An 18,373-nucleotide genomic window follows, 5' to 3' on the forward strand; every position below is an offset into this window, starting at 1 on the left:
GGTTCAAGACCACTAGCTACACACTTACCAAATTCTTACTTTGTATATGATAGCATCTGTATATTACAGCTACCTTCAGCACGTCCGCAGATTTAGAGATAAACTCAGTTAAAGCAGACCTTGCAATAAAAAGCAAGTTATGCTTTTTACTAGGGATGCACCAACATTTTGGCCACCAAATTAATACGCCCGAAAATGGCAATTTGGGCAAAATGACAAAAGGACAATTTTTTTGCCGAAAATTTAGTACATGTCTAGTTTCTCTCCTTCCTGCTGGGCGCTACTCTGTCTCCCCTTTGACACAGAGCAGCACCCAGCAGGGCAGGGAGGAGAGAAACTTTCGGGACGCTCAGCCTCCTGTGACAGGTTAGGCCAGATGGAGGGAGGTATACATACACTCAGCGATCAATTTATCGCTGAGTGTTTGTAAATAACTGAGAACATAGTATGTTTACAGTTGTCCCCAATTATGAATGAATAGGAAGTGCTCTACATCGTTTCCTGTTTATTCATGATTGTGGACATGGTAACTGATACTTTATCTACAATTTATGAATGGACAGGAGCACTCAGTATAGAAGCTTCTTGTTCATTCATAACAGGGGCTGCAGAAAAAAAGATTTAGGACTCTTGTGTCCTCATTCTCTTTTTTTTCTTTTTTAAAAGGGAAATATCAGGAGTCTCTTTAGGCCCCCAATATTTCCCCAAAGCCCCCGACAAAGATAAAATATTTTTTTTTTAGGGCTGTTACCGATTAAAATTTTTGTGTTCGATTAATCGAAATTTTTTTTAATCGATTAATTTCGATTAATTGTAACTCACATACAGAATTCTTGTCTAAGCAACAATGGTAATGGGGACAGGGCCACACAAAGAAAATTAAAAAAAGGTTAATATTTTTTTAAAAACTTAACACGTTCAGGTTTTATTGAAAGGGGAGGGTTACAACAATGGAAAGGTGAATGTCCCCTGGAAACTGCTCTCTTCCGTGTGTGTATGGGCCGGTTGGTTATTAAATAATCCACTCCATTTTTTTGTCATTTGAAATCCTTTTTTCTGTGCTGACTACACACGCTTGAAGAGCAACAGGACTGAATTTCAAAAAGCAGTAACAGTAAGCAGCATGGCAACAATAGCTTTTTTGCTTCTTCTGAGAACCTATTTGATACGGCTGATGCGCTCTAAGTACTTTCTCTCTGTGTACTTTTAAATCATGGCGCCTTTGTGGCTCTGTCGGCTAACGAAGGGGGGGAGTTCGGTGACGCCACGGACATCGACGTCACCTGACTCCTCCCCCTTCCCTTTGTTAGCCCTTACGGACATCGACGACACCGGACTCCTCCCCCCTTCGTTACCCGATGAAGCCACTTGGGGAAGGGGGGAGGAGTGCGGTGATGTCCGTCATCTCACCGGATCTCCGACGGAAGACCCGGAAGCCGGCGGAGAGGTGAGTACCGATCAAAATTTTTTTAATCGATCAAAAAAATTAACGATTAATCAAGGAATTCATCGTTAATTCCGCAGCCCTAAATTTTTTTTAAAAAGGTTAGGGAAAAAAACATGGTTCGGTCTGAACATTCCATTTCTTCCTGTGGAGAAAAGTTAGATAATATACTTATCTCCTGCCCGCAGTGCCCAAGGGAAGTGGTTTAATTTCATCTCATGAGATTTTATATCATTTAGTGTTTCTAGGATCTCTCCATAAGCATTATAATGTCATCCTCTCAAGTTCAGAAGCCAGGTAGAAGGTCATTTTTTTTCCCCAAATAGAAGGATAGTTTGTTTATGAACATTTCTCTCCAGGATTGTTTTTCCCAACCATGATGTGGCATTTGTTATGGGGGGGGTTATGTATTTAGCAGATCAGGATGTCTTCTACTGCCTGAGCCTCCTTATTGGCCCTTAATGTAGTGGGATGTGGAAGAGGAAAGAGCCAAGCTCAGCTTTTACATAAAAATGAGATATGCCTATAATTTCTGCTGCCTGTACCCGGCTCCAAAAAATAAAAATCACACTGCAGTGCCATTTTCAATGGAGATGACCTCCATTTATGCATTTGTTTCCTTTTTTTTTTTTTTTTACCTTTTTTAAAATTGTTTGTTTCTGGTAGATTTACTTGAAGCTGCCTTTTTCCTACAGGGAGAGGTTTCCTGAAGACTGCAGCCCAAGGGGAGGGCTTTGCCCCTCAAATTCCAGGTGTTTCCAGTCGTTACCCTTTAAAACCCCCTGAGGCTGTTCATAAAGGTGAACATGAGCCAGTGGGTGTTCCTCTGGGGAGAGCCAGGTGAGTGCATTTTCTGCTGCTACTGAGAAGCCTAAAACTAGAGTCTCTAACAGACGTTTTTAGAACAACGGAATGCTGATCATTACAATGTACGGTGACCAATACAAATCGCTGGAGTCTAAAAATCTGTGTGCTACTGATGTTACTCATTCTAAAAATACTAGCTAAACTATCCACTAATCCCACTCCAGAATGATCAGTCTGGTGTGTCTGCTGTTCAGTTCTGATGGCATATGTCAACCAAACCAGCCAGCATTGGTAAGTAATTGGGGAGCAACCCTTCCTCGTATAGGTTTCGGTTCCATTTTTAATGGAGGGCTAAAGTGCCCTGGCAGGAATACCAGATCTCGTGCTAACCAGAAACAGAGATTTGTGTGCTCTCATAAGTAAGATTTATTCAACATATGTTGGGCAGTATGATAGCCAGCATACTACACCCAAAAAAAGAATTGCATTAATTTTTAAGCAAAGGTACATTAGCATAATTCATGAGACACATCCCAGTGTCATCCCACACTGGGCAGGCACGGAAATACAAATTATCCAATAAAATTTGATTAGCGCAGCTTTGAAACGGTTAACGCTCTCAAACCACAGAGCCACTCCCACACTTGCATTATTTTTGTTAATCAAAACGAAACAGTAATTGAAGAACTAATGGTTCTTTTGTGGTGGGCACGACTTGGTCTGGTGTCTGACACTATACCATATTTGGGAGTTTTTGTCGCCATATCAGCTACCCACAAACCAAGATGCTGCCGATAACAGGAAATTCTGCAAAAGGCCCTTAGACTGCAGACTGAGGTTAATAATATTTGCAGAGTCTGCAAAATATATTTTTGCAAACCTTGCAAAAATAAAACTGTTCATTTCTACAAAACTTGGGACTTATGTATAGCAAAAATGGAGTCTTGAATATCAAGATGGATATTTTGGCTTAACCCCTTCATGACTGAGGCCTTTTTTTCATTTTTTGCACCCATGTTATATTCCACATTTTAGGCCTGAAAATAACGTAAAACCCCCCAACATTATATATTTTCTGAATGCCAAGACCCTATACAATATAATGGTGGTAGTTGCAAATGTATATGTTGCGCAATATTAGCGCAACTCCTTATCAAACCCCAAAATTTAGTGATGAATTTAATTACATGCCCCAAAACACAACAAAATACCCATTTTTTAAAAGCAAATATAAAAGATGAGGTTACAACGATTAAAACGATACCCAACATGCCCAGTTTACAAATTGCGTGCGTCCGTGAAACAACGCTTTAAAAGCCCCCACAGGTCATCAATTTAGAGATACCCCAAAATACTGGCCCTAGAATTATTGCTCTCACTCCGGCGTGCGCGGCGATACCCAACATGTGTAGCGCGTTCGTCGTCTTCATACGTAGTCGCACCCGACGCGTGTTTACGTGGCGACTCGCATGCTTGCGGGGGCAGGGGACTTTTACAATTTTTTTATTATTACATTTATTTGATTTGATTTTAATTTTAAAAACTGTTTTTTTTTTGTTTTTTTTTTAACTTTACTTTGATCCGTCGGTTCCGCCAGTCAGCGCTGGCGGAGCGGGGAGGGGGGAATCCAGCCCCTCCCCTGGCACGTCAGAGAGCGGTGACAGGATCGAGAGGTGAGCGAACGCCGGTATGTGTTCGCTCACCTCCTGATCTACTGCGCCGACCTGTGACAGTCTCATTATCACAGGTCGGCTAGAACTATGAGGTGAGTGAAAAGCACTCACCTCATAGTTCTCCTTTTAACCATCTTTTGCACCTCAAAAGTAAATTATATGGAAGTACAGTATGGAGAAAACCAGAAACTTACCCTTGCAGTCTTGCTATCCCTGCTCTGCAAGTGTTAAGTGCTCTTTTTGGTTGGAGGACACAAATAAAGCAGATTTACATACCTGATTCTCGGTTCCGCAGGTTTCCTCTGGGCTGCTAGACCAGTCCCTGAAGCCTTTTCTCCCCTGGGCGCCGGTGGCAGCGGTCTAAGGACCGCTGACTTCATCACATCTAATGCAGGTCTGTTGACATTCCATAGCCGGAGCGAAGGGGAAGAGGTGAATGCTGACCATTGACCACTGCGGAAGCTGGGATCAGGTTAAACAGAATATAACTGTTTTAAGTGCTCTACACAAACACTTAACCTTTGCAATGTGGAGGTAGCCCCACTGCAAGGGAAAGTTTGTGATTTTTCCTGGAGTTCTTCTTTGGGGAGGTAGTTTATGCTTCATTCTCTCTAGCCCCTTATGTGCTTTCACAAAATATTTGACATAATGCAATCTCCTAGTTTTTGAAAGTTAGGTAGGCTTGAGCAGGGGTATAAATTATGCAAATATACTCGTCTAGAATGGGGGCAGATTTTTGAAAAGTACTAAATAAAAGTTCAGTCTATAAAGTTGTCTTTTCCACTGTACATGATAGGTATACTTTACAAATAGGCTTTAATAAACCACAAGAAAACTGCACAGGGCCAGAGAGATTTCACCTTAGGAGCATTTAGGATTGTTTATGGAATCCAGGAAGATGACCCTTTGTTCTCAGTGCAAATATGTTGCACTGAGACCACAGGTAACATAGTGCTGCAGGAAGTTTATATCTTGTAGTTTTTCATGTTTTTTTCCTCTTGCAGATTTCCGGTAAGCCCTTCAATTTCAGAACGTCCACCTCCATCCCTTATTGGTAGGGGACTAGGTAGGGCTCCTGTCTCTCTGGTTCTTCCATCCACACCTCCCAAAACAGAAAGTCCTCTAGCAGCTCCTATTGTGACGAAAGAAGATAAGAGGTGAGAGATTAGCATTGTTTAATTATGTATAAATATACAGCATCATACCTAAAGTGCCTGATCAAGTAAAAAAAACCCTAAACTATAGTAATACAATAAATGCACGTGTTTTAATCCCTTTAATATTTTCAAATACATAAATTGGCCGACCTCTACCCAGGCTTTCCCAATCTCAGTCTATCATGAATGCAACTGCTAGACTCATTCACCTAACCAACCACTCAGTGTCTGCAGTGTATGTCAATCCCGGCACTGGCTTCCAATAGCCCAAAGGATCAAATTCAAAATATTTAATAACCACTTACAAAGCCATCCACTACTCTGCCCCCGGCTGTATCTCAAAACTTGTCTCAAAGTATCACCCTAACCGTCCGCTCTGCTCTTCAAAAGACCTTCTGCTTTCCAGCTCCATCAACTCCTCCCATGCTCACCTCCAGGACTTAACTAGAGTCTCTCCCATTCTATGGAACTCTGTACCCCAACCTGTCTGTCTATCTCCCACCCTGACTGCCTTTAGACGATCCCTTAAGACTCATCTCTTCAGGGAAGCCTATCCCACCTCAACCTAACCACTTAATCATCACTTTCTCAAACAATTCATCCGCACACAGCTCCCACCTCATATGTCACTGGCCCCTCCCTATTAGATTGTAAGCCCTCCGGGCAGGGCCCTCCTTCCCATCTTGTCTTGAATTGTATTGTGATTGTAATGTCTTCTTTATATTGTAAAGCGCTGCGCAAACTGTTGGCGCTATATAAATCCTGTATAATAATTTAAAAAAAAAAGGATTTGCGACTTACTGTAAAAACCTTTTCTTGGAGTTCATTAAGGGACAGCGTCAGAAGGATTCTAAGACAGATGTTATATTGCTGCATACAGGAGAATTGGACACTGGTAAATAAAAGCAACCAAAAAAAACCCCCCCCCCCGCCCCATCAATCTTCAGTAGTAGGGGTGATTATAAAACCTAAGGGTGGGACATATGTCCTTTGGTGAATTCCCAAGAAAATAATTTTAAGGTAAGTCAACAATCCTCTTTACTTAATAGTTCATTGAGGGACACAGGGTCTGAAAGATTCTGAGATGTATGGGGTGTCCAAGATCAGTCCAGCTGAGGGGTGGACAACACAACAAGCAGAATGCTAACAGGCCCACAAAAAACAGCTGAACTGGGTCTAGCTGCAGCTCAAAGAGCCACCTGAAGGATCTACATTCCAAGCTGGCATCAGATGATGCCTGACCCAGTAAAAACGAAAATGTGAAAAGACGGCAGCCTTGCAATCCTGGGAAACAGATGCTTGATGCTGAAAAGCCCAATACACGCTTATAGATCTAGCAGTATGTGCCTTGAAAGTATAAGGTGGAACCTTATTTATGGAGATTATGTAGTTGACTAATCTGCCTAGAAACTGTGGAATGAGAGGCAGGCTGTCCCATATAGGAACCAATCCAGAATGACAAGGAGAGTCAGTCAGTCTGAAGGGAAAACATGGTAGAGAGGTAGACTTGAGCGAGAACTCTCCTTGGTATGTACTGGGAGATGGAACTACAATGTCTTGGTTAAGGAGGAAAAAGGACCCCCCTGGGGGAGCTAGGCCTCAAGATAACCTGGTCTCTGTGTAAGAACAGAAAGCGATCTTTACAAGAGATGGCCACCAACTCAGAACCTCACCTTTATAGATGTGATAGCACTAAGGAAGACAACCTTGTGGGTGAGTGAAGACAGAGGAATATCTCTGATGGGTTCGAAGAACGGAATTTGAAAAGCCAACAGAGCCAGGCTGCGATCCCATGGAGTCACAGGATGTTTAGGTGGAGCTATGTGAGCATCACCCTGAACAAAACCTTTGCCAAGGTATGAGAGGCAAGCGTTTTCTTCTTTCTTGGGAGAGAAGACGTCCTGTCAGGGTGCATCAGTCAGCAACCATAGTGCAGCTTCTGCCTGGACCACTGCACACTATGCTCATGCGCGTAGCTGCTAGTACTGCGCATGCACAAAAACGTGCACACGCATTTCCTTGGCGCCAGGCGCGCTATTTAAAGATGGCTCCTGCATCTACACTTTGCTGAGAGATCTTCAGCTGTAACCTGCATCTGTGTTTCTGCTCCTGATACCTGTTTGACCCAGCTTGATTCTTGACTCTGCCTGCCTTTTGACCTCGGCCCGTCCCTGACCATTCTCCTGCCTCCTGTTCCGGTACCATTCTGCTCGCTAGTGTATGACCCGTCCTGTTCCTGACTCTGCTTCTGTCACCTACTTTTGTACCACGCTGACCGCACGTTACCGATCTGGCTTGTCCCTGACTGCGCTTCAGCCTCTCACACAAGTGTCGTCTGATCTGCCATCTTCCACTAGCTGTCTCTAGCGTCCTGTTGTCATCATCAGCACATCCAGTGTGTCCAGTAGTCATACCAGGCACTCGTGCCCCTCTCTGTCTGTATAACTACTGTTCCATCTCCAGTGGGGCTCGGACGAGAGCAGCAAGGGAAGGCCTTCCTCGTCACTTCAGGCTCATACCAAGGTACGTGACACGTCCATTCTAATTACATTGAAAAACTGAAGCATGATGGGAGTGGGAAGGAATATATCCTGGCTGACTAACAGCTTTTATTTACCATTGACCAATACGCCTGTGTGCAGTAATATAACATGAATCTCAGAATCCTTTTTGGACCTGCATCCCTTCATGAAGAACTAAGAAATGCCTGTTAATCTGCAACAAAACCAGTGCGCTCCTAACTTCCTGTTTGAACTAACAACAAAATGTCTATTTTGCACTGTATTTCCAAGCATTGTTGTCAGGCCCTGGTCTGCAAAAGTCCACCTATCTTCCTCTATAAATGCATACCTTTTTTATTTCTTTATCGGCAAAACACTGCTGTTGCCCTAATGTTTATAAAGCCTACCCATGCACTGTATGTAGTTAAAAGCTTTTGTGAGATGTAGTTCTAGCTTTCTCAATTCAGAATTGAGAAAACTATAGTTGGATGACTAGGAAAACGAGTTAAATAAAAAAACAGCAAGTCCAGTTGCCTTGATTTATTTTTTAGATAGTTTTGTTGGTTTTGCTCACGTCAATAGGAACTCGCCTATAGGGTAAAAGAAAAAAATATTACTGGAGGGAAATGCTCTACAGGGAGAGTGGGAGGACACACACAGACAGACAGACACACACACACATACACAGACAGATACAAACACACAGACACACACTTTTTGATCACCAATGGTGAAGAAAGGGAGCCCAGTGTAAACATCAAGTTGATCCTATGTCCCTAAAGAGAAGATGGTCTTCTCAGTAGGGGACATTGACGGCAATAAAGGATAGTGGAGGTTTTAACCTTCTCACACCCTGCTAAAATATTGCGTAATAATGTGAGAGATGGACAGGAAGTGAGAAGAAACTGAATCTAACCCTCATCTTCTGTTTAATAAGCGTGCGCGCACACACACACACTTTATTTTTTTTTGTGTTTTCCAAAACATATTGACAGTTTTATTGGGCAAATTGGTGTGTGTGTTGTTTACCTTTTGGTAAGGGCATTAGATTGTAAGCTCTGCTGGGGCAGGGAGTAATTCTAATGGTTTAGCATGCTCTGCAAAATGCTGTGCAATATGTTTTCACTCTGTGAATACCAAATAAGAATATTGCTTTATTTTATAACGTAAGAACATTTTGCAGACTCTCTGACATACCTTCTTCCTTTACAGGGCACCATTAGTTAAACTAGGCTCAAAAGGCATCCCCACTTCACTTGGGATAAATTTAATCAAAATCATCTGCAAAAATGAAGCAGTTTATCAGTACCATGTCACTTTCACGTAAGCTTTTTTGTATTTTTCTCTATTGGCTACAACTGCAATTTCCATGATAAAACGTCATGATCTGTACATCTAGACATCAAGTTTTGCTTGTAAGAATATAAGACATCTTTATAGATGACAACCCAGGAATACTTAATCTGATTATTGGTCATAGAGTATTATATGTAGTACCTGGCAACCCACAGACCTTAACTTTAACCACTTGCCCATTGTGAATACATGGGCGGACGGCAACTTCTTCCCAGTGGGTGGACGTACATGATTTTTTTTCCTGCTCATGCGCTCCTCCGAGCAGAATCCCGCTGGGAATGTAAACAGCCGGTATCGGCTGTTACATACAAGCATCAGCGAGCTCTACAGCCAGCTGAACGCTTGTATGAGACTAACGTCTTGGGGACTCCTGATGTCTCCATAAAGAGGACCTGTCATTGTATATTGGCTATCACGTAAGGGGCTTGTTAGCCCCCTATGTAATAGCAATAAGGTTAGGTCCCCCGCCCCTGTGTGCATGCACATATAAATGTAAATATGCGTCGGGTGCACCCACACCTGAAAACAATGATTACACCACACATGTTAAATATCACCGCCAACGTCGGAGTGTGAACAATAATTCTCTGGCCAATATTAATCGCCGATAACACTAAACTGATGAGCGGTAAAAGCTTTTAAAGCGTCGCCTATGGTGAATTTTGGGTATGGTAGTTTTTTGCGATTTTATCTTGTGCCCGCACAATTTGAAAGCTTGACATGTTTGGTGTCTATTTACCCGACGTGACCCCGTCTTTTATATTTTACCATAAAATTGGATAATAATTGGATAATAATCAATGTCTTATAACAAAACAAACCGTTTTTCCCCCCAAAATTTTCTGAACTTTTTTCATTATATAGTAAAAAATAACCCCCCCCCCCAGTGGTGATTAAATACCACCAAAGGAAAGCTCTACGTGTCCCAAAGAAAATGATATAAAGTTAATTTCTGTAGATCGTTTTATGACGGAATAAATGTCAGTCAAAGTACAGCAGCGCTGAATACTGGAAAATGGCCGGGACAGGAAGGGGGTTCAACACCCTGGTCATCAAGTGGTTAATTGAGCCTACATAGATTTTATACATATTCTGGGGGGATTATCAATTTTGGTGTAGAGCAAGCAATGCTAGGCAGGAGCAGTGAGACAGTTCATACACCGGATTTATTACAAGATTACAGCTTGAGTCATAAGGAGTCTTCCTCCTCGCTGCTCTAAAGTCTGGGCTGCGACAGAAGGAAACCTGATCCTGAACATTTCTTAATTCAAGCATTTCTTAATACCTTGCAAATGTATCGCAGATATCTGCCTAGGAATTCAGGCGCATGGGGCACATTTTTCAAGCAAATTGGCCACACAGTTGTAAATCATATGGCCTTTCATTCAGCAGAGTTTCTGGAACAGGTTTACACACCTATGCGTTTTTATTCTTCGGCAGCCAAGTGCGACATTTCGCAAAGTTTTGCGACAAATTTATAACTGAAGATGTGACAGATTTTTACTCTAAGGCCCCGTTCACACTAAGCGATTTTATTGCGCGGTAATTCCCGCGATATCGCGGCTATTTACCGCACTATATCGCTCTCCAATGCTTGACAATGGGGCAAAGGGTCCTGCTGTCGCGGGTCGTGAGTCGCTACAGCTGGACCCTTTTGCCGTGATTCTAGCTTGCCGATGCAAGCATTTGCGCGATATCGCGCAAAATGCAAATCGCGCAGTGTGAATGGGGCCTAAACAGTCCCATCATTTAACCACTTGCTGGCCACGTGTTAACACCCTTCCTGTCCAGGCCATTTTTCAGTATTCAGTGCTGTGGTACTTTGACTGACATTTATTCTGTCATGTAACGCTGTACTGAAATGATTTTTATACCATTTTTTGGGGACAAACAGAGCTTTCTTCTGGTGGTATTTATTCACCACTGGGATTTTTATTTTTTACTGTATTAAGGAAAAATTACTGAAAATGGTGAAATTTTTTTTCATTGTTAGGAAACTATTACCCAATGTTTTGGTAAAATGTAAAAGACGGGGTCACGTTGGGTAAATAGACACCAAACATGTCAAGCTTTAAAATTGCGCACACCTGCAAAATCGCTAAAAAAACTACCATACCCAAAATTGACCAAATGTGACGCTTTAAAAGCTTTTGCCGCTCATCAGTTTAGTGATTGATGGGCCTAAAATTATTGCTTTCACTGCGACGTTCTTGCCGACACACCCGACACATGTTTGCATGGGTGTATGTATGGGTGGACTTTAAAAAATATATATATATTTTTTTAAATTATTTTTCATGTGTAACTTTTATAGTTACACAGCAAGAGCAGCAATGTATGACATAAGCTGTAACCTTGTATTAAGGGCTTGTTTACACCATGACCATTGAGTTATGTTTTTCTGCACACCACTGCATATGTATGGTATGAACAGGGGACATAGAAATTAAGTGTTTTCTATGTGCCCTGTTCATACCATATATCTGCAGTGGTGTGCAGAAAAATACAGGTGAAGGGACATTCTGTGAATGAGCCTTAAATCTGTTGCACAATCTGTGTCCCTGTTCCTAGCATTGCTGTGCAACAGAATTGATAAATGTCCCAGGGTACCTCTATTCATTTACGCTGGAATTGGCCCTGATCACTATACATGTGAATGATCTAGTTTTAAGTGCCTTAGGCATAACTTCCTTCTTGTTGTTGTAGATGCCTGTTGGTCTTATCTCTGTCTTTTTGCTTGCACAGACCCAATGTGGAGTGCCGCGGTATGCGCTTTGGCATGTTAAAAGAACACCGCTCAGTGACGGGACAAGTTTCAGCTTTTGATGGTGCTATTCTCTTCCTACCAGTCAAACTTTCTCAGGTACCAGGAACGTGAGGTGATTGCACTGCCAGATGATAAAATTGAGATCAGCTCTTAGGCCTGGTTCACACTGTAGTGCTTTTTCTGCCCTAAAAAAAATGCCATTAATTTCTATGGCCCTGTTCATATCTGAGTGTTTCGTTTGTAATGAGCAAAATGCCTGTGGCTGGAAAAAGTACAGGAGCTTTTTTTTTTTCTTTGCATATTACAGCTCGTTTTGGTCCCATAGACTCAATAGGAAACACTTGAAAACGCCCGTTTGCTGTGTTTTCACGCGTTTTAGGTGCGTTTGCTCAATAACATCAATGTGCTACAACCTGCTCACAAAAATGCGCAATTAGATTAATGCGCATAAAACGCGCACAAAAACGCAAACGTGCATCGAAATTGATGTCGCTTAGGTGTGAACCCAGCTTATGGTTCTCCTGGACACAGTTGGTTTATGGGTTATAAACAACAATGATGTGCAGTATCTTATTGCAACTAGTCAGATTACAGTTTGCCCTGGAATGAAAAGTCCCAGGTTATTTGACTGCTGTACGTTACTCACTTTGCAGTGATTTATTAAAAAAGACTGTGTTCTATCGAAAGCTCAGACTTGTCGAGCTCTCCGACTGGGCACGTCACATCCGGTGACTGCCATTAGAGGATTACAGCAGATGGAGCTAGTGCACATGGGCAGAAAATCCTTGTCGAATTGTCTAACTATTGCCACTGCGCCTGCGTGGCTAGCGGCTCATCGGATTCTATAACCTAGGACAAACTTATATTTGTCCAAGGTTATAGAAGCCGATAGCCCCACAGGCGCAGTGGCAACTGTGGTTGTAGAAAGAATAATTTGGCCGCGCAGGCGCTGTAACATGCTGTAAACATCCTATGAGGCAATAGCCACTGCGCCTGCGCGGCTATGGGCTTCTATAACCTAGGACAAATATAAATAGTAGGTCATAGAAGTGGATAGCCGTGCAGGTGGAGCGGCAATAGTTAGACAGTTCGACAAGGATTTCCTGGGCTGGTGCACTAGCACCATCTCCTGTACATCTCCTACTGGCAGTCAACGGATGTGACGTCACCAGTTGGACAAGTCGACAAGTTGGAACTTTCGATAGAACACCGGCTCAAAAGAATGAACTGATATGTTAGAACAGTTGAAATTTAGGTTGTTGTTCAGATTTATATGGATCAAATGTTTTTTTAAAATGTTGAAAGAAAATGTGAACAGCTAATGATAGTTAAGGATTGTTGCCAATGTTCTGTGTATCTTGTTAAAGGAGACAAAAAGGGTCTTCTAAAACAAAAAAAGGAGAGCCCTGGAGCGTTTAACTAGATTGTGCTGGTACGCGCAGCATATTTTATTATAATAGCCTAACCTAACAAAATGGTCCCCTCCAGCGCTGCGCTCCTCGCTCACTGGCACTTCCATCTTCTTCCCGATATTTAGGGTTTTGAGTCTTCGGCTGCTTGATTGTTTGGTTCCGGTTCTGTGCTGGCATGCTGAGTCTGTGCATGGAGCTGCGTACGCGCAATATGCAAATATAATCCCCAAAAAATAAGCTTATGCACACCCCATAATAACTGTAATTCTGTATTTTTCCATCCTTTAACCAGTTGACATCCGCGGTGTTAAACCCCCTTCCCATCCCGGCCATTTTTCAGTATTCAGCGCTGCGGTACTTTAACTGACATTTATTCCGTCATGCAGCGCTGTACTGAAATATTATGTAGTTTCTGCTGATCTGGAGAATTATTGTTCACACGGGTCCCCTAACTGCCTTTTTCCTGCCTGAATGCTGTCCATGTGACCAATATTTCCCTGCCACTGCAGGAGGAATACTTGAGTTATTTGTGTTTAGTATTTCCATGAAGTATCATGTTGTTCTGAGTCTGTCATTCAGATCAGACTAGTGTTAAAGTGCAATGCAAAGTTTAGTGTGGGTGTCACCAGGTGAAATCTGCAGTGTTCAGGCACAGAGCAGTTTAGGAAGCTCCAACCCCTTTGCCATTACTCTTTGAAAGAACATTCATAAGGATGGCAGGTTTGTGTTTGTGACTCTCACCAAGCTCCCCTCGTTGTCAGACCCAAGAGAGTGAAGTGAGTAGACAAATCTTTGCTCACTGGGCCAGGGTTCATGTCATGTTGTCCTAAACATTAGAAGCAACATCTGGGTCGTACCTGGCCATTGACCTGCATTGCTTCATCTGACAGGCCCTCTGCCAGAACAGCATATGGAGAGCACAGGGAGAACACCAAATTTGTCTTGATCATGGAGTACAGATCAGAGACTGCTTGGTAATATGTAGGTATCGGTAGGTGATTGGACACTGACTAGAGTCGTGAGGACCCTGTTAATGTTCTTAGATGATGACCATCTCTCTAGTGAGTGAAGATATATGTAGTTTTCTTTTTTTGTCCTGTGATTATTCAATCGTATTTCTTTAGAAGTGTATGGCCATGACGGCAACTTCACAGCTTTTGGATTGGTTCCCCATGGCAACAGCTTTGGGGACTATACCCAGATCCCACTGGATGGAATATGCTGGGTCAGCCTGTGCTGCTGATGCAGGCACTGAATATTGCATTAGGCGCCCACTTTGGCACATGGTGCACCATGTAAGGTTAGCTGCAGGGTGTATACAGGTCCAGGGCAGTGGCATATCTGTACTGGTGTGACCCAGTCCCTAAAGCCCTGTGCTCATTCCAAGTGGGTAAACTAAGGGTGGTGGGTTCCCTCATCCCTCCGTTTGGATCGACAGACACGTCAGAGGGTGAATCTCTGTTCACCCACTGGGTATCCCCTGGTTCCTGTATGACTGCACTGCCCTGCTCCTTCTAGATGCCCTCCAGTGACACTGGTTTCTTAAGCTGGTACTTTCATCTCTTCAGTGACCTCCCTTTGGACCTATGAGAGATGCCTCTCTGAAGGATCCTGTGCACAAGGTGGTTTTATTTGTTGATGTCCCCTTTGCTAGGAGGGTTTCAGAATTGGCAGCACTTCCATGAAATTAATCATTCCTTGTTCTTCACAAGTATAGGGTAATTCTTAGGCCTAATGATTTCTCCCTGCATGAGATGTCCGTGTTGCAGCTGAATCAGGACATAGTCCTTCTTTCCTTTTGTCCTGCTCAGAAACATCCCCAAGAGATTGTCCTCCATTGTTTGGATGTGGTTTGGGCCGTCCCAAGTTCATCTCTCAGGTACAGCTTCATCCAGATAATCATCTAAAGAACCTCTCAGGGGGCTTCGTACATCTTGTTCCAGCATTTGTGGTGCATTTCACATTGTGCATGCCTATTTTGCCACAGGTAGGGCTCTACCTTGTCCTGTGAAGGCACACTCAAGATATCTGTTAGTACCTTTTGGGCTCTTCACTATTGAGAATCTGCTCTGCAAATATGTAAGGCCGCCACCTGGTCTGTTCTCCTAGATGTGGTCAGTGTTCAATCACCTAGTGATGCCTGCATTTTACCCAGTCATCTCTGAATCTGCCTGTGTCCTGTACTGGACTCCAAACAACTCATTTTACTGGTAAGTCCAAAATACTATTTCTCTAATGCTGATTCCTCTAAAATAGAACTATCAGTTGGAAAATGAAAAGCACATTCGGCTTTGTTTCAGTTTACTGTGCAGGGCTGGGATCTTGCTGCATAGGACAGATTTGCTTTACATATACACTGAGTGGCCAGATTATTATGACCACCCCATCAGTACTTCGTTGGGCCACGAGCTGACTTCATTGGGCCTCCTTGTGACTCCACGAGATGGTGAAAGGTGATGTGAGGAATGTGACACGGCACTGTTGCCCTTCCGTTGTCTTGTACCAGTCTTGCCACTCTCCGTTCTGCCCTAACATTGACTAGTCGCTGACGGCCACAATTCGCACGTTCAGACCCAGATTTTCGGCTGACAGTCCGGTCTTTAAACTCTTTAACAACAGCTGCTCTTGAACATTTAACAAATTCTGCTGTTTTGCTGATACTCGCTCCATGGCTCCGACCCACGTTTAAAGGCTGCTAAATCGCGTTGTTTCCACGTATCTTCAGAAACCACTTCTACTGTTGTGGTAAACAACCCGCTTCACTATTTATAATGGTCTGGCCCTCTAGCAACTTCAGCGCAAAATTATAGCTAATTTGCCTACAAACGTCAGGTGGTCATAATAATCTGGCCACTCAGTGTATGTTGAGAATTTTCAGTTCATATTGTATGTGTAATCAATTTAACAAAACACATTTGCTGTGTCATTTTTTTCTGTCTGCAGACTGTCGAGCTTGAGAGCGAACGCCGAACTGATGGACAGAAGATAAAACTTACAATACAAATGACAAAAATCTTGGATCCCAGCTCAGATTTGTGCATTCCTTTCTATAATGTGGTTGTAAGAAAGTAAGGGTCATTTTCCATTTAATTTTTTATTTAATTTTTTTTTTGTCATGCTCTACACTACACAACTTTCTGCGATAGCATGGGCTTAAATCTGCCCATAGAATAGACAGGGTGGACCGAAGCTTAGACTTCACTACCAGTCTTCTTCCTTCGGAGATCTGTGTGGAAGAGCTGGCTATAGCTTGTGTAGGGGTGGACAAGGCTTAGTGTTTAACTCTACTCTTGGCCTAAGACAGGGGTAGCCAAACTCCGGCCCTCTAGCTGTGGTGGAACTACAAATCCCATGAGACATTGGACGATTCTCACAGCCACAGACATGACTCCTGGAGAGAGATGCATCATGGGATTTGCAGTTTCACCACAGCTGGAGGGCCAGAGTTTGGCTACCCCTGGCCTATGATATACTCGCCAGCTTATTTGTGCATCACTCGGCTGTAGATCCTCAAACCATCTCTGAATTGGTGCTGACACTGTCCTTCCTTCTGGAGGGTGACTTTTGTTCCCCTGAGTCTGAGCCATGATCTTGGTATAACCACTTAAAGAACAAGGACATACAGGTATATACATGGTTAATAAAGATGTGTTTGGTATGTTTTTATTTATAAATTTTGTTGTGTGCTACAATTTAAAGTTCCTCTTTATAGTGATGGTTGACGTTTTTGAGCCCGAGTGCTTAAACTGCAACGTAAAATCAATATTTTTATCTCAAAAGTGCCAACACTGAAAATTAGTTTTGTATTGTGTTTTAGTTTGGGCACCGGGGTTTAAAAAACGTTTAGTATAAAATAGGGAAACACACACATTTAAAACATTTTTTTCTTTTTTACTTTTTTTATTTTATTATCTTTTTACTTTATTTTTTAGAATTTGTATTGATTTTTACTTTTTTTTCACTTTTATTTTTAATTATTTTGTATTTTATTTACTTTTTTTAATTTTTACTTTTTATAAATTATTTATTATTATTATTAACACAACTGTTTTTCTAAAAACGCGACGGTCGCGCGACTTTTTTACCGCGCGACGGTCGCGCTTTTGCAATACGCCTAGGTGTGAACCCAGCCTGAGTGTCACACTTGGTGACAGCAACATACTTTTAGCATCGCCGTCATGAGGGGGTTAAATTAAAAAAATTAACCCCTTAGGATGAAAAACAAATCTGCAGCTCAGCTGCAGATTTACATTGCAAGGGGTAATTTTTATAATGATAGTATAAAAATATATTTAATTTTTTATTTATTATTGCTTGCTTGTCAATTGTATATCAAGCTGTCATTGTGAATGGATGTCACTATTGTTAGGCTGCTCCAAACTCAGGAACAGCCAATAATAACCTTAGTGACAGTGACTCTGACATGTACTGCAGCATGTCAGGATAAGATGTCGCTGAAGACTTCTGATCATTGTCGCTGCTTGCCACAAAAATCAGAAACCTGAAACAGACAACATTTGGCTTTCGCTGAATACTTCTATGCTTAAACATTAGGCAAAAAGCCGATACACGTTGGGATTTGCTGATCCCGATCTGTACAGCTGGCTAACAGTGACTGATAGGGAGTGCGTTTCACACCACACTCCTATCACTGTCAGGCACCAATTCACTGAAAGCGATCGGATGTCCGAAAAAGCTTAAAACGTTCATTAATGGATGCTTTGATAGTGAGGCATCCATTTAAATAAGGTAACCGCTGATCTCATCGGTTACCGGCATTCGGGAGCCTAATAGCTGCTAACATACAGTGCACGTGAGCAGTCATCCCCTGTCACTAAGGGGTTAAAGGTGATAATCTAATGTTTTTGTGTGAATTCAGCCTCAATCATTAAAAGAGCTTCTTTTGTGTGTTCATTTCTAGGGTGATGAAAATTCTGGACATGAAACTGGTTGGGCGAAATTTCTATGACCCTTCAAGTGCCACAGTGCTACATCAATATAGGTGAGCTTGCCTTTCTGTTGCATGACCACTTGTAAACATGTGACATGATGTTAGAGATTGTAGACATCAATAAGGAGTATGTTGTGTTTTTGATTTCTTGCTGTTTGCCATGTCATCTTCAGCATAAGTTTATGGCTCCGTTCACACATAGCGGTTTGAAATTCAGCGTGGGTTTTCTGTGAGTCTGTCCGCGAGGAACGAAAAAGCGCCCATTTTAACATATGTGCTGTTTCCACACGTTTGTGGCTACTACT

At 42.4% G+C, this 18,373-nt stretch overlaps 1 protein-coding gene across 1 annotated transcript in view; it reads left to right on the forward strand.

Moving 5' to 3' along the window:
* PIWIL2 (piwi like RNA-mediated gene silencing 2) overlaps nt 1-18,373 on the forward strand; it is a 92,243-nt gene that overhangs the window by 5,286 nt on the left and 68,584 nt on the right. Inside the window, exons 3-8 of the mRNA XM_018570216.1 lie at nt 2,140-2,284; nt 4,929-5,081; nt 8,795-8,905; nt 11,684-11,801; nt 16,061-16,185; nt 18,039-18,119. Coding sequence (XP_018425718.1) covers nt 2,140-2,284; nt 4,929-5,081; nt 8,795-8,905; nt 11,684-11,801; nt 16,061-16,185; nt 18,039-18,119 — 733 coding nt within the window. The remainder of the gene's footprint in view (nt 1-2,139; nt 2,285-4,928; nt 5,082-8,794; nt 8,906-11,683; nt 11,802-16,060; nt 16,186-18,038; nt 18,120-18,373) is intronic.

Source organism: Nanorana parkeri, unplaced genomic scaffold (assembly GCF_000935625.1).
Source record: "Nanorana parkeri isolate BGI_ZX_2015 unplaced genomic scaffold, ASM93562v1 scaffold1480, whole genome shotgun sequence".
Lineage (NCBI taxonomy): Eukaryota > Metazoa > Chordata > Amphibia > Anura > Dicroglossidae > Nanorana > Nanorana parkeri.